General features: G+C 37.0%; 1 protein-coding gene across 1 annotated transcript; it reads right to left on the reverse strand.

Moving 5' to 3' along the window:
* Positions 1-2242: 2242 nt before the first annotated feature.
* Positions 2243-4819, reverse strand: six3b (SIX homeobox 3b). Its single transcript, XM_057826401.1, has 2 exons — positions 4169-4819; positions 2243-2790 (listed from the first exon to the last, which is right to left on the reverse strand). The coding sequence occupies exons 1-2, from the start codon at positions 4807-4809 to the stop codon at positions 2646-2648; spliced, it is 786 nt and encodes a 261-aa protein (XP_057682384.1). The 5' UTR covers positions 4810-4819; the 3' UTR covers positions 2243-2645.
* Between the last annotated feature and the right edge of the window lie 10364 nt (positions 4820-15183).

The raw sequence follows: 15183 nt of genomic DNA on the forward strand, positions 1-15183 counted from the left end.
ATGAGGAATTTACTGTATTATATGGAGTAAATACAAGTACAAATCATTTAGACACAAATCTAACTCCATAGTATTACACCGAGGGGTGACGCTCGTCTGTCTTCTGTTGTCAACTAACAGGCGGACCAATTTTTTTTTTTTTTTTTTTTTTTTTGGGGGGGGTGGGGGGGCACTAATTTAATGTCTTCAGGGAAAATACCGTACATCATTTTGACTTGTCCAAAAATAGTGTCGAAGTATTGTTGAAAGGCTAACCAGCTGCGACCTCTGCTGGCAATTTGGAGGTGACGTTGGCGTTTGGAATGAGGAATTTACTGTATTACACCGCAGGGTGATGCTAGTCTCTTTTCTGTTGTCAACCAACAAGCGGACCTATTTTTTTGGTACTTTGTTTAACTTCTTCAGGAAAAATAAATTTGGAGTTATCCAACTTGTTAGGAAATATTTGAGTTACAACTCAATTAGGTTCTGCAGCTATCGAATATTTTAGCAATCGAGTATTCGACTGAAAATTCTACCGATTAATCGGATAAAACATTTTTTAGGTAAGGAGCAATTATAAAAATACACGAGAAAACAAGACATTTCATCCAATATTGAACCATTTTCAGTCAATCAATGTCTTTATTTTCGATGTACATTGTTGAAAACAGCCAACAATTGCATCTCAGAAGTGACTAGAAATTATTATATATTATCGATTATTCGATGAACTCGTTCGAATAATCAAATAATCAGATAAACATGAAAAAAATAGAATACCTGAGCTGGGCCTCAAATGGTATTAAAAATAAAAATAAAAATAAGGATTTACATATGTACAACAAAAGAACAATTGGCTAACTTACATAGCAAAAGTCCACTAGCTTAAATGCAATAAAATATTATCGTTTTTTTTTTTTTTTTTTTTTTTTACAATGCTATTAACAAATGGTTCAGACACATATTCCCACAAAAATTGGCTAAATATACCTTTAAACTAAATTACAAATGCATTAAAAAACATTAGCTCAAAGAAAAAACCTAGCTTATGTTGGTCTTAACAGGGAGCAGCTGGATTTGGCCATGTAAAATGAGGCAGACTAGAGGGCAGTGTATCCACCCAAATCAATGAAACTAAATGCAAACACTCAAAAACAAACCATTACAACGCCACTTTAATTAAACGAATACTCGAAGCAGCAAAATTTCATTCGAATCTTTTTTTCCTAATTGAATACTCGAGTTAATCGATTAATCACTGCAGCACTAAACTCAATAGTAATTAGTACTCAAATATGACCTGTCCTTTTTGGCAAGATGGAAACGGTGTCATGCTTTAAAAAAGTTTTTTAAAAAATAAAATACACAGGAACCAAGAAACAGTTGATATTTGAAGGAAAATATATCAAAAGAATCAAAATGTTATTTTTAATTTGTGAACGTTTGAAGATGGCCAAAAGGAACGAATATATTTTTTATTGTTAAAATCTTCAACACATTTAAAGGAACCAAAGTTTATATATTTATATATATTAGGGCTGTCAAAATTATCGCGTTAATGGGCGGTAATTAATTTTTTAAATTAATCACGTTAAAATATTTGACGCAATTAACGCCCAAATGCCCAGCTCAAACAGATTAAAATGACAGCACAGTGAAAGGTGTACTTGTTGTGTTTTTCCGAGTTTTGCCGCCCTCTGCTGGCGCTTTGGTGCGACTGATTTTATAGGTTTCAGCACCCATGAGCATTGTGTAAGTAATTATTGACATCAACAATGGCGGGCTACTAGTTTATTTTTTGATTGAAAATTTTACAAATTTTATTAAAACGAAAACATGAAGAGGGGTTTTAATATAAAATTTCTATAACTTGTACTAACATTTATCTTTTAAGAACTACAAGTCTTTCTATCCATAGATCGCTTTAACAGAATGTTAATAATGGTAATGCCATCTTGATTTATTGTTATAATAAAGAAATACAGTACTTGTGTACCGTATGTTGAATGTATATATCCATCTTGTGTCTTATCTTTCCATTCCAACAATAATTTACAGAAAAATATGGCATATTTTATGGTTTGAATTGCGATTAATTTTTAAGCTGTAATTAACTCAATTAAAAATTGTAATCGTTTGACACCTTAATATATATACACACTGTATATACAGTATATATAGAGATTCACACAGTATATAAAAGGAACCAAAAACAGTTTTGTGAACACATCACAGAAAGTAAAGGAAAACAAGCAACGTGTACATTCAATATTTTTATTTATATATTGTATATATAAAAAACATTTGCTTTGAAGTACACAATATCACACAATGTCCAAATGGAGGTCAACTTTCAATTTAATAAAAACACGGAGTGGCTTTTTCGTGATTGTCGAAAGAATTGGACAGCCAGGAGATGCGGACACATGAGTGTTAGGTTGGGATTAAACACGTAGGGGAGGAGTCAAATTGCATAGCTAAGTGTGAGGATCCAGGGAGGTTGATTGCTTACTTGTGCCTTGGGACCACCACAGGGGTTTATTTTTGCAATCCAGTCCATTTCTTTGCCATTGATAGAGATTGACGTCTAATCTGAGCTATAAATCCAAAAGAACTGGACGTCTATCGCTGTCAATGGCAGCTAATGAGTTATTAATCAAGAGTCAGACCTCCAGGTCCGATTCACTGTCTGTTACAGAGAGGAGCGTCTGTTCGTGGGCTCGCTCTGCATCAACGTCCGGACTGCAAGCCCCCCCGCCGCCCAGTGGATGGTGCGTGCCCTCAGAACACAAACGGTGGTGCTGCAACCTAGACAGAAAAAAAAAAAAAACATTTTTAGTTTTATTTTCGTTGCTTTTAAGAAAACTGTGCAAAAAATATCAGACGACAAACATTAAAGCTGGATATATTTGTTTTAAACGATCATGAATTTAAGAGTTCTTAAACTTAAGACATTTTAAATGAGGGAAAGTTGGCCGTATAACATGTTTTTTACAACTTTCACATCGTGGTGCATAATAGCAATAGACAGTAATATTTTAACTACCACTAACAGCGATAGATATCCGATCCGCTTTGACCAAGAGGATCAAAATGGAATTGACGTCGAGCGCCGTCAATGGCACTGAAACGTGAGCATTCACAAACAGTCCTCCCAGTTTAACCCTTTCAGGGACAGTGGTCACTACACTGGACACCCATTCAAAAGTTCTTGCTAGCCTTACTCATTCACTGCCAGTGCCAACCCAGGTCACAGAGTATGTGTTGTGGTAGTTAGTAAAAGAGGGAAATTGATGTTGAAAACACATAGTGACAGCAATAGACGTTCAATCCATTTTAACTTTGAGGGGGCTCGAAGCAATCGCAGGTAAAATGGATTAGGCATCTGTTGCAGTCAATGGTAGCCAAAGAGGTAATCTGTGAGATTCATAAAACAATTTTTTTTCAAGTTTTTACAGTTTGAATTTAGAATTTCGGATTTCATTAACCTTTTCTTTTTGTATTACTTGTATTTTTTTTTTTAAATATATGATCATATATAATTTTTAACCCTATATTGCCATATGTATCACATTTGATTCACCTAAAATTTCATGATTTTGAGACTAATTCAGAATTTTGACATTTCTTTTTGAAAAAAAATGATGGATGCAAGTCAACACATGCATCTGCAGGTTCCATGAGAAAAACAAACAGGATTTATACAGGGTTATAACAGGGTTATAGATATAAGAGCGCTTATTACACATTCATTTTGACTTTTCTTTTTACAAATTTGAAAAAAAGGCCCTTATTTTTTTTATTTTGGGAATTTCTGATAATTGATTCATGTTGCAGGTATTTAAGGGTTAATGGAGAGCTGACGTCTACATTTTGGGTAATATAGTATACATACTTGTATACTAAATGTTAATATTGGCGATACATGACCCAGTTGACGCCAGGTGTATATGTGTTTTTTTTAATTACCAGAAATAATAATAAGGATAAGGACTGAATAAAAACCTTTCAAATAAATTTCAATGTTCGAAAAGCTACAGTAATTTTCATTGGCAACTCTTTAAAAACTCCTTATAATTAACTTCAATTTTTGTCGAGTTCGAATGGTTGTGCGCTTTTACGCGCGAAGGCTCCTTTAAATCCACGATCATCAAATGAATCAGAATAAACCAACATGTTGTCTGACCTGTTCTTGGCAGCGGCGGCTCGGTCCCTCTGCCTCCGGTTCTTGAACCAGTTGCCCACCTGCGTGGGGGTGAGCCCGGTGGCATGCGCCAGCTCCCGCTTCTTTCCGGGGTTCGGGTAGGGATCCCGCAGGTACCACTCGCGCAGCAGCCCGCGCGTTCGCTCCTTGAAGCAGTGCGTTTTCTGTTCGCCGTCCCAAATGGTGCGTGGCAGCGGGAACTTCTTGCGCACGCGGTACTTGTCAACGGGGCCCAAGGGCCGACCGCGCAACTTCTCCGCCTCGCGGTAGTGCGCCTCCAGCCACATGGCCTGCAACTTGCCGTGCGAGGCGCGCGTGAAGCGGTGCGTCTCCACGATACGGTAGAGCTCGCGGAAGCTGCCGCTGTGGTAGGCCACCACGGCGCGCGCGCGGCGCACCGACTCGTGCTCCGAGATGGAGTCGCGCCCGTCCGCGGTCACCGGCAACGACCACAGAAAGCGCGCCAGGCGCTCCACGTCGCCAGACTCCTCCAGCGTCTCGCACACGCCGGCGATCTGCGACGCCGAGAAGCATAGTCCGGGAGGTGGGACGTCCGAAGCCGGCGGGGGGGCCAGCAGCAGGCGGGAGGCCGAGAACAAGTCGAGAGGCGACCGGAACACCATGTGGAAGGGACGGAGGCGGCGGACCTTGTGTAGGAGCGCGCACCAGGGACTCGGCCTTTGAGCGCACCTTGGAGCGGGTGGGGGGGCCCATCCCAACCCCCAGCGTCAAAGCCATTGGATGAGCAGAACAGGGTTGTCGTGGCAACGCTGTCAATCAAACGGATTCCAATTTTGACGCGGATTATACAGGGGGAAACAATGTTAGAGAAACATTTAAACAGTAGGAAATGGTCCTAATTTCACCTCAAAATTGTGAAAATTGTTATTTTGCAAGATTAAAGCGGATTTTTTTTTACAAGAAAAGGAAAATTTAACAAAACTCAATTTAGGGGATAAAAATATTTTCAAACAAACGTTTTAAAAAAGTTTTAAAAACCATAAACCAACATCCAATGATTTTTTAAGTCAATGTTTTGACACAATTGTAATTTTTTTTTTCAATTCTAAGTTAACGCTATTGGAAAAAGGCAGCACTCACCCAGAAATTGAAAAAAAAAATACAAAAATGAAGTAATGAAAGTCATCATTTTATGAAAATTAATTTACATTTCTTTGACATTTTTTTAATAATAAAAGTTCATGCTACAAAAGTATTTTTTTAATTGTAATTGTATGAGAAGTAAACAAATTTGAGGCAAAGGTTCATATTTTAAGGATATTGAAAAGGTCCATTGACAGCAATAGACGTCCAATCCATCTCAACGGTGAGGGGCTGGAAGCAATCAAAAAACCTTTCAATTCATTTTATTTGAAATCATAAATATTTTTATTGCCCAGTGCAAAATATGTGTGGGCAACACTAATTACAGTGATCCCTCGTTTTTCGCGGTCAATGGGGACCAGAACACACCCCGATAAGTAAAAAACCGCGAAGCACTCCTCTTTAAAAGAAATTGCTGTATTTTAAGCCAAAACAACTGTTGTGTTTGATAGAACAATATGTCTATATGTTGTCATAGCAGATTCATGGCGCATGAAGCCCCCGAACTATTTTTAATTTGTCCGTTTTACCCTGAAAACCCCCGTTTACAGACGTCGCGCAACCGCTTTTGTTTCAACCCAGCCGTAAAACGAAGGTACTTAATTATATTTATTATTCAAAATGTCTGTCATTTTTAGCTTGGAATCATTAATTGATGTCTCATATTTCGTTTAAAAAAAAAAAAACGACTTAAAAAAATTATTCACTCGCATATTTTAAACTTTTAAACAAATTATGTCACAATGAAAAAAATGGCGTCTGTAAAAAAGTCACGGATATCTACCTCATAACTATCGCTTAATTGTATTTTTTTTGGTGTTACTTTTGCATTTTCTCTGATATTTTAGATGATAAATAATCGACCCAAACAAAAAACAAAAATTGAAAAAAAGTTTAAAAGGGTAAATATATGGGAAAAAAACTCGACCACTCCTTGATGTCTGCGATTTCTGCATCGCGACCCCTGTTAAATTACCATGTTTCACCCATAAAATCCCCCAAAAATCCAGCTGTGGCTATTCACAGCTGTGTCTTGACACTCAGTGATACATGCTACATGGAGTTTTTGGATCAAAACAAGGTAAGCACTTGATAATATCTCGTTAAAGTCATGGCGTCTGTAATTCTGCTCTCGCGTGCTCTCGCCTCCGGATGGGGTTTTGCTGTTTAAAAAAACTTTTTTTTTTTTTTTTTAAATGCCCTCCTGTTCAAAATTTTTATTCCCCCAGAAAAGTGAAATTTTAAGCTTTCCAATGATGTATCACACATGCATATCGGACAATTTTGAAAGTTGGCTAAATTGGGGGTCTCAGAGCGGAACTTCAAGTCACCTGAGTGTTTTCCGCCATATACAGTGGGGAGAACAAGTATTTGATACACTGCCAATGGGTTTTGGCAGTGTATCAAATACTTGTTCTCCCCACTGTATATCTTTAAAAGAAACTTCATATATGTATATGTTTTTAATAAATGGTTTTCAAGCAGTTCAAATGTAGTAATTATAAGTTTTAAACAGGTTATAGTTCCACCGCATTATTTTTAAACTAGAATGCAGTAAAAAACGCTTGTCTTTATTAAATGCTTTATTGAGTGAGTCCACTCAAATCCGCTCAAGCTGCTCACTTACAATGAATTGCCACGGCAACTGTTTAACAAGTTAAATGATGGTTGACGCATGCGGCGCGTTGAAGTTTCGGCTTCCAAGCATCTCTGCTAAGATCAAACCTTAAATCTGTCAGTCATCGTTAACTTTAATAAGCAACTCCAGTGTACTGTTTGACCAAGAAAAGGAGCAGCAGGTAGAGTGAGACTACATGATCGGATCAGGATAGCCATCTGTATTCATTTACTTCTTAATTGGGGAAAAAAAAATATCCACCATAGACTGAGGTCGTGAAGTAGTGAGGGGGCACTATACTATAATTGAATATCAAATGGGGGGGCTGCATAATATTGTCCAATGGGGCTGTAATTGGCCCCTGGGATGAAAGTTTGAGACCCTTGTCCGATATGAATGTAAACTAAACATTTTTAAAAATCATAATTCATGCCTTAAATGGTTAAAGTTGCAATTACATGAATATGCAAGTTAAAGAAAGAATTTTGATTGTTTTGAAAGTCCAAAAATTTGTAATTTTATGAAAGAATGCAGCAAAAAGTGTTAGAAAATGAGGTCAGCTGGAGAAAAAGTTGAGGAACAAAACAAACCTGGATGGAATCTCTCTCCATTTCAACTCTGGGGTGATATAAATCGTTCTTATATCCAAGATGGCTTCGTGTGTCATCTGCAAATATTGAATTCAGTATAGAAAAATCAGTCCGTGGATCTCTTGCCACTCTAATCACTTTTGCGCATTCCCCAATATTGTTGAAATTGTCGGCTAAGCCGCATCCTGGTGGACATCAGGGATTAAAAACGGGCCAACATTAGTTTAATAGCTGAGTATTATTCAATCAACATTAACACATGTTGGTGTCCCTGGGCCATATGTTTCGGAGGGTGCCACTTTTTGGCAACTAGAGGGGAAAAACTGAGTGAAAACAAAGCGTTGGAAATTTTGTCACACATGGACGCCCCTTTTGCCGCTGACTCTGCTGGATGATGTTGTGCAGCTGTGAAAAGGGGGTCGCTCGCTGCTTTAACTCCAATTAGCCAGGACCACGGGAGGGGGGGCGTGTGTGTTGTTGGCGAGCCGTGTGCCACTTTTCACTGCGCATGATGTCGAGCAAACTAATCCTTTTCATGCTGGACTCAAATCAGCTTTATGATGTTATTATCATAAGAATGATCATTATTAGAATACAATGATTTTGATTTCAAGACTTTTTTTAACACTTTGGAGGGTTAAAAAGCTGAAAGAGGCACACTGTAAGAACCCCTGTTTACATTATGTTTAAATTCGCAATTCAAACTATTAGAAATGTAAATGTTTTAAAGTTATAAGAATTTATGTTACAAGAAACTTTACAAATTCAAATACGAATTTTACAAAAAGATTTTTCTAATTGACCATAAATATTTTTCTTGCCAAATAAGTTTAGAAAACTTTTTAGCAGTGTAGACAAATAAGTATTTTCGTCCAAAAGACTAAGTCAGTGTTTTTAAACCGGTGTGCCACACCATTATCCATATACTGTACAGAAAGTTAATTTTGGAACATTTTTGGTTTGTGTTGTGCCGCGAGATATTTTCCAATGTAAAAATGTGCCGTGACACAGAAAAGGTTAAAAAAAAAAAAAACAACAACAACAACAAGAAAAAACACTGGTCTAAGTCATATTTTAGTCATTTCAAAAGGGGTTGGTCTTCGTGGACAAATACCCAGTTTTCGTCTACTTTTAGTCAACGAATACTGAAGATATTTTCGTTTGTAAAAATTCAAAGGTTTTAGTAAAAACAATTTCGACAGCATACTTTAATTCATTATATTTATTGATTATATTTTTATTTATATCTATTAATTAATTATACCGACCTGGACGCCATGAACTGTAGGTCGCTCGCCACACTGAAGCTAATGCTACGCTAACGCCACGAGTTACATTTTGTGTGTGATCATCACTCAACAACGATCTATTAAAGGCCAAAGCAACATTGAATATTCTCTCTCGTCAAGATAAGAATGCAAATCGTACCATGTTTTTAAAAGCAAGCAAGCCTGGAGCCTGGATAGGACACTGGTGAATGTCTGTGTGTATGTTGGGGGCGGGGAATGCAGTACGTCACTTGAGTGACACAGCTAAACACTACTACGATGCTGGCTAACTACTACTACATACAGTAAGAAAATGTCACAGAATGAGAACATATGATGGAAACAATGGCGCATTTTCGTCTCGTCAGACAAAAACTGGCACTCATCTTGTTATGTTTTAGTGTCCCAAGACACGTATTTAGATTGTTATAGTCTTGAAAAAAATTGTTCTTCAACTAAATATTTTTGTCATGGTGGACATAAACAACCATGCTTTGCAGTATTACAACTATAAGCGCATTTATGCAAATGTTGCAATGTTTCAAGTAAAATTTTTAAAATTTATGAAGAAAATTTTTTTCCAAAGTACTTTAAAAAGATATGTTTCCAAAATATAGTCGTGCACCTCATTTTATGGACGTCGCATTGAAAGAAAAAGTTGAAATATTTTTTTAAGTTCATTTTATGAATGTTGAAATTTCAGTAAACAGCCGTAAATTAAACATTTTCACTAATATTGTGACAGGATTGCACATGTCATCTTACAAAAATGAAGTCAGAATTCAATTTTTAAATCCCAAATATGAATTAGCATCATGGCTAATCTTACAACAAGCTAACCTAAACAAAAGTTATTTGTTGTCCTCAACCATTATAAGCTTCATTAGTAGCTTTCCCCAATATTGTGACCATTAAGCGTCACACTATTGAAAAGAAGCCATTTTCAAAACAGGCAGGAAGTCTACTTGAAATATTGAAGTGGACCCCCATGTTGCATTCATACAATAATGTTGAATAGAAATTTCCTTTCATTGCTCACACAATTAGCGTAAAGGATGACACTTTCCGAGTGGCCGAGTACCGGTTGTAAACAAAGACCACAGTCCCTAATTAACCCCTCTGCTGACCTCTTAACACCCCCCCACTAACTAAACTTTAAACCTACCTGCCAGGAGTGGTGGGCCTCATAGTCATTAAGTCGTTAATGACTTCCTGTCTCTTTGGAGGGGACATGTGTTAACCTATAGAAAAGGACAGCAAAAATGCTTAGAATAAATAAATTTGGAAGGTCGGCTCATCAGCGATCACTGACGGTGATAAACGGCCAACCCATTTTAACAGTTCAAATGAATTGGACGTCTATTGCCGTCAATGGTGTAGAACTAGGACTGCCATGAATGGTTTTGATTGTCGGTTAATCAACAATTATTTTTGCGAGGAGTTGGCTAATTGGCCCTTTATTAAGACTTGTTAAAAATAACCAAAACGGTTTTTAGTAGGGTTGTTCCGATCATGTTTTTTTGCTCCCGATCCGATCGTTTTAGTTTGATTATCTGTCGATTCCGATATTTCCCGATCCGATTGCTTTTTTTTTTTTGCTTCCGATTCAATTCCAATCATTCCCGATAATTTTTCCCGATCATATACATTTTGGCAATGCATTAAGAAAAAAAATGAATAAAACTCGGATGAATATATACATTCAACATACAGTACATAAGTACTGTATTTGTTTATTATGACAATAAATCCTCAAGATGGCATTTACATTATTAACATTCTTTCTGTGAGAGGGATCCACGGATAGAAAGACTTGTAATTCTTAAAGGATAAATGTGACCTTGTATATTGTGACAAAATACTGCCATCTAGTGTATTTGTTGAGCTTTCAGTAAATGATACTGTAGCCATGCCCAAGTGCATGATGGGAAGTGCAACCATGACTGTGCGTAGTGCTACCAATTGATATATCTTCTCTGCGTTGGGAAATAACATAAGGTGTTAAAAAAAAAAGATCAATTACTATCTTTTCTTCCCCACATTGCTTCCTACGATATTTCTAATCGTAGGGAGAGGGATTGGAAGGCTTTAGCCAATTAAAAAGTGGCTCCAAAGGCTGCCAAAATTCACTCTACTCATTTAACACTGCCTTTTAGTCCTCTATATAGGTAAAATGGTGCCATTACAGATTGAATGCGACAATGCGTGAGTGGGTCGTGCACCGCAAGCATTAAGTGCATTAAATATTATAACGTAATACATTTTTAAAAATGTTTATTACCGCCGTTATCGGGATAAATTTGATAACCCTACTTTAATCCTAAACTAAAGACTCTGGATGAGTGTAACATATTATGTCTGTAACGTTAAATACAATTACAAAAAAACAATTAAAAAATATATATATATTAAAAAAAGGCATGTCCGATATTTTTTTGCCGATTCCGATACTTTGAAAATGACGTGATCAGACCCGATCGATCGGGACATCTCTAGTGTTGGTCCTCATTATAGTAGAGAAGACTGAGTAAATATAATCTACACAAAGAAACTGCAACCTGGTCGACTCACAGCCTTGAAAAGTAAGGGTTATATATTACGTCAGAAACTCGTTCGGTACGCGTCCGTTCCGAACCGACTACCACGTACCGAAACGGTTCAATACTATTACATGTTCCGTGACACCCTTAGATAATATCGATATCGGTTTTGGGCCATGCATATGGCAGTGTTGTCCTCTTATTGCCTGTCTGCGTTTCTGGTGTTTTGTCATCCCCTGCTGGCGCTTTGGTGTAATTAGTTTGGATAAGTTTCTGCACTTTCTGCTGTCGTAATCATATGTCGACGCGAGCTCATTGCGAATAGAGAGCTAACGTCTGCGGCCAGTGTACCATAGCAGTTCTTGTCATCTTACCACCTTACCAAATTAATGAACGTTGTGTAGTATTTTGGAGATGTGTATATTTCATTTTCTTTGCGTTCGTGGTAAAATGTGGTAACATCATTGCTTGCAAGCTGTACTAGCAGTTGCCATTTAAACTGACACCTCGTGTATACTTTTCTTTATTTTGTGACTGTTTCATATTATTGACACAAAATTTTGTTGTTTTCACTTTTACAAAAATCAGTGCTCTTTTCAAGAAAAAGATGACAACGGTAGAGCCAATTCAACTTTACTCCAGCATCTGAGTCCTCTATAGATCCTGATTTGCTAACTATTTGTGCACCCACACACACATTGAGGACAGAATAAGTGTCTTACTGGCATTTTGCACTTGCACTTGAACCAAAAGACTTGATGTTTGCACGATTTTGGTTTCAACAATAAATATAATGGTGCAAAGAAGGCACTTTTCACATAACTACAATTGAAGTTTTTTTTTCACAGAATGTTTATCTGGAAAACATTGAAGGTGTTACATTTACCATTATTAAAGCATCCAGTCGTACATCATAATGCATTTAGCCATAATATGTTAAGTCCACTACCGTATATGTCAGTATCAGATTTTTAATTTCACGATAACAGTTAAGGGGAATTATCGGAAAACTAATATAGTCACAGGGTTTTTCCCTTTCATTGAATTAAATTCATTTTCCCAGCCATTTATCCTCACGAGGGTTACGGGGTTGCTGGAGCCAATCCCAGCTAACCACGGGTAGCAGGCGGGGAACACCTTGAATTGGTTTCATTGAATATGTATGCATTTAAAATACGATAAAAGATTATAAAGTGAATATTTTTTATAGTTTTTTTGACATTTTTGTCTTTAAACAGGATCCGTTGTTTACTGTTATATTTATATTTCTTGCTGTAAATACGTGCATTGGAAGCAAAAACTTTTTCCCCTTTTCATTAAATAAAAATATAATATTTTTTCTGTAACATTTTAAGTGATTTTAACCCCTTCAGACCCGCTTTTTTCTGCTTGGCAAAAAAAAAAAAAATCTTATTTACTCAAACACCAGAACAACGTGCAGTTTTTTGGACGGGGATATTTCATGCTTTTATTGGTTATTTTTTTAATGTTAATGTGTTTTTAAATGAAAACTGAGCACTTTACGTTATCCTTTTTGAAGTTGCGTTAGGTCAGCCATTTTCAAAGAGCCAAAAATAGCAAAGAGGTCGTGCCAGACCTTATGTTTTGATTTTGATGGGTAAAGTTTCATCCAATCATCTCCCAGAAGTGGCAATACCAACTAAATTCAGTGTATTTATCTGTTTAGAGACGCAAACGCTTCATATCCTTTAGCAGCATGCTTAGGTCTGAAATTCTGAAGGGGTTAAATAGTCTTATTTAATTTTTTTCATTAAAATATCTGCTATTAAGAGGCTAAAAAATGAGGACGTGACTAATCTTTTGGTCAAGGTCTCAACTATCGATCAATTATCAAAACTGCCAATTTCAGCATTGATTGTCGATTAATCAGGGCATGAGCCCTCTTGAAACCTAGTCAACGAACTGAACTAATATTTGCGCAAATATGTGGCCAGATGGATGACGCGTGCAAACATGAAAACAAACACCTTCCCGTTTAATAAACAAGATGATCGGATAATTTGACTAATAAATCGTCAAATGGCGGCAGATGTTGCACACCAGCCATAAAAATACCAACAGCTGGAGCAATGCACGTTCAAATATGTGACTACATTTAAAAAAAATTTTTTTTTTACAGATAGAAACAAAAATGACGATTGACATACAGATTAAGATAGCAGATCAACTATTAAGCGACAAAATTGTCTTTTGTGGCATTTAAACGCAAACAAAAAGCAACGTGCGTGAAAGGAGCTGTTGAAAGCTAAATTAAAATCTAAAGGTGGGGTCACATTGGGGGGGTTCTTTTCAGGACAGGACTTGTCTGGTGTGGTGGAGGGGGGTAATCCCCCTTAATCCGCCGCATGTTAACCTATCTGAGCAGCAAGAGGCAGATTATCCCGATAACAATGGCCGGCCGCTCATCTTCTAAATTACTCCACTCAAAATCATATGTTTCACGCAGGGATGAGCGTGCACATTTGGGGCAAAAAGGGGAGGAGGGCACGGTTGTTTAATAACTGTGTATGGAAATTGGACTTCTATTTTTGCGTCATTTCTCTAAGATTAAAAAAAAAAAAGAGCAACGAGGAAAATGAGGAGGAAATTTGTGGGATATAATTTAAAATTTTTGGGATAGGGGTGTTTTAGGGTACCCCACTTACATTAACTGTATTGGATCGCAGGCACACACGTGCTAAATAATCATCCAAATTGAATGTAAACCCAAAAATCGCCACTGTATTATTAATACAGTATATTTAGATTGCTCATTCACATTTTAACAAATCTCATAATCCCGATGGGGATTGAGAAGATTTTAAAGACACAATGTCATTATGATTAAATGACGGCGTTGTAGATTAGATTCATATTGTTAGTTGGCGCGATAAGGATGCCACGATTCATTGATGAATCGAGACCTATTACGAGTCGATTCATTGTTTAGAGACGCCTGACCTAAATATTCCCGATATCCTCTTCATAGTAAATATTCATTTTCACATGAAAAAATAAAAGGCCAAAAGATTTTTTACGCACTATTAGGCGCACCGGAGTATAAGGCGCACCTTCAATTAATGACCTACTTTAAAAACTTTTCATATACAGTGGTACCTCTACATACGAATTTAATTCGTTCCAGGACCTTGTTTGTAAGTCGAAATGGTCGTATGTCGAGCAGGATTTTCCCATAGGAATACATTATAATTCCATTAATTCGTTCCAAAGCCTAAAAACATACACTAAATTCTTAATAAATACTGCTGGCACTGTTACAAATGGCAATTAAACATAGAAAAACAAATAAGTTATAAATAAATAATTCAGAATAATATAATAAGAAGAAGAATAATTAATAATTATTCCTGTAAATAATGTAACGAATCGGATTCTAATATGGCGGACACTTTTTACTGTCCCTGAACGCACCGCGAAGCTGACGTCTCAGTGAGATAGGTCGGTGCGGTAGAGATAATACTTTCGTTTTCTTGAGAGCAGTCAACTGCTTAAGACAATGGGCGTTTTGTGTTGGATAAGTTCTTAAATAAATGATAAAAACGTGACGAAGCTGGAGATTTCCTTGGCAATGTTACCACAATAATAATTGTCACCTTAACTTATAAATAGTGGCGAACGGTGGTCGGAAGAGGACCATGGAGCTATATTGTTGAGCCAGTTCAGGGACGCGCACCCCAAGCTCATATTTTTCTATAACTTGCATCTTCATTTCAAAGGTAAGCATCACTTTTTTCCTTGTTTCTCCAACTGTATCAACTTTTTTTGAAAACTGTGTTGATTTCTCACACAAGAAAATCCACCGCGTGTTCGTTTGCAGTGCTGTCATGTCGTCGTATTTCGAGCAACTCGTCGGATG

The sequence above is a fragment of the Corythoichthys intestinalis genome, chromosome 21, assembly GCF_030265065.1.
Source record: "Corythoichthys intestinalis isolate RoL2023-P3 chromosome 21, ASM3026506v1, whole genome shotgun sequence".
In the NCBI taxonomy this organism is placed as follows: Eukaryota; Metazoa; Chordata; class Actinopteri; order Syngnathiformes; family Syngnathidae; genus Corythoichthys; species Corythoichthys intestinalis.

Bases quoted from the DNA above. Each gene is read 5' to 3' on its own strand.
- six3b (XM_057826401.1), bottom strand. From the start codon at position 4,809: ATGGTGTTCCGGTCGCCTCTCGACTTGTTCTCGGCCTCCCGCCTGCTG. The intron at 2,791-4,168 runs GTCAGACAACAT...TTTTCTGTCTAG, and splicing joins GCCGCCGCTGCCAAGAACAG to GTTGCAGCACCACCGTTTGT.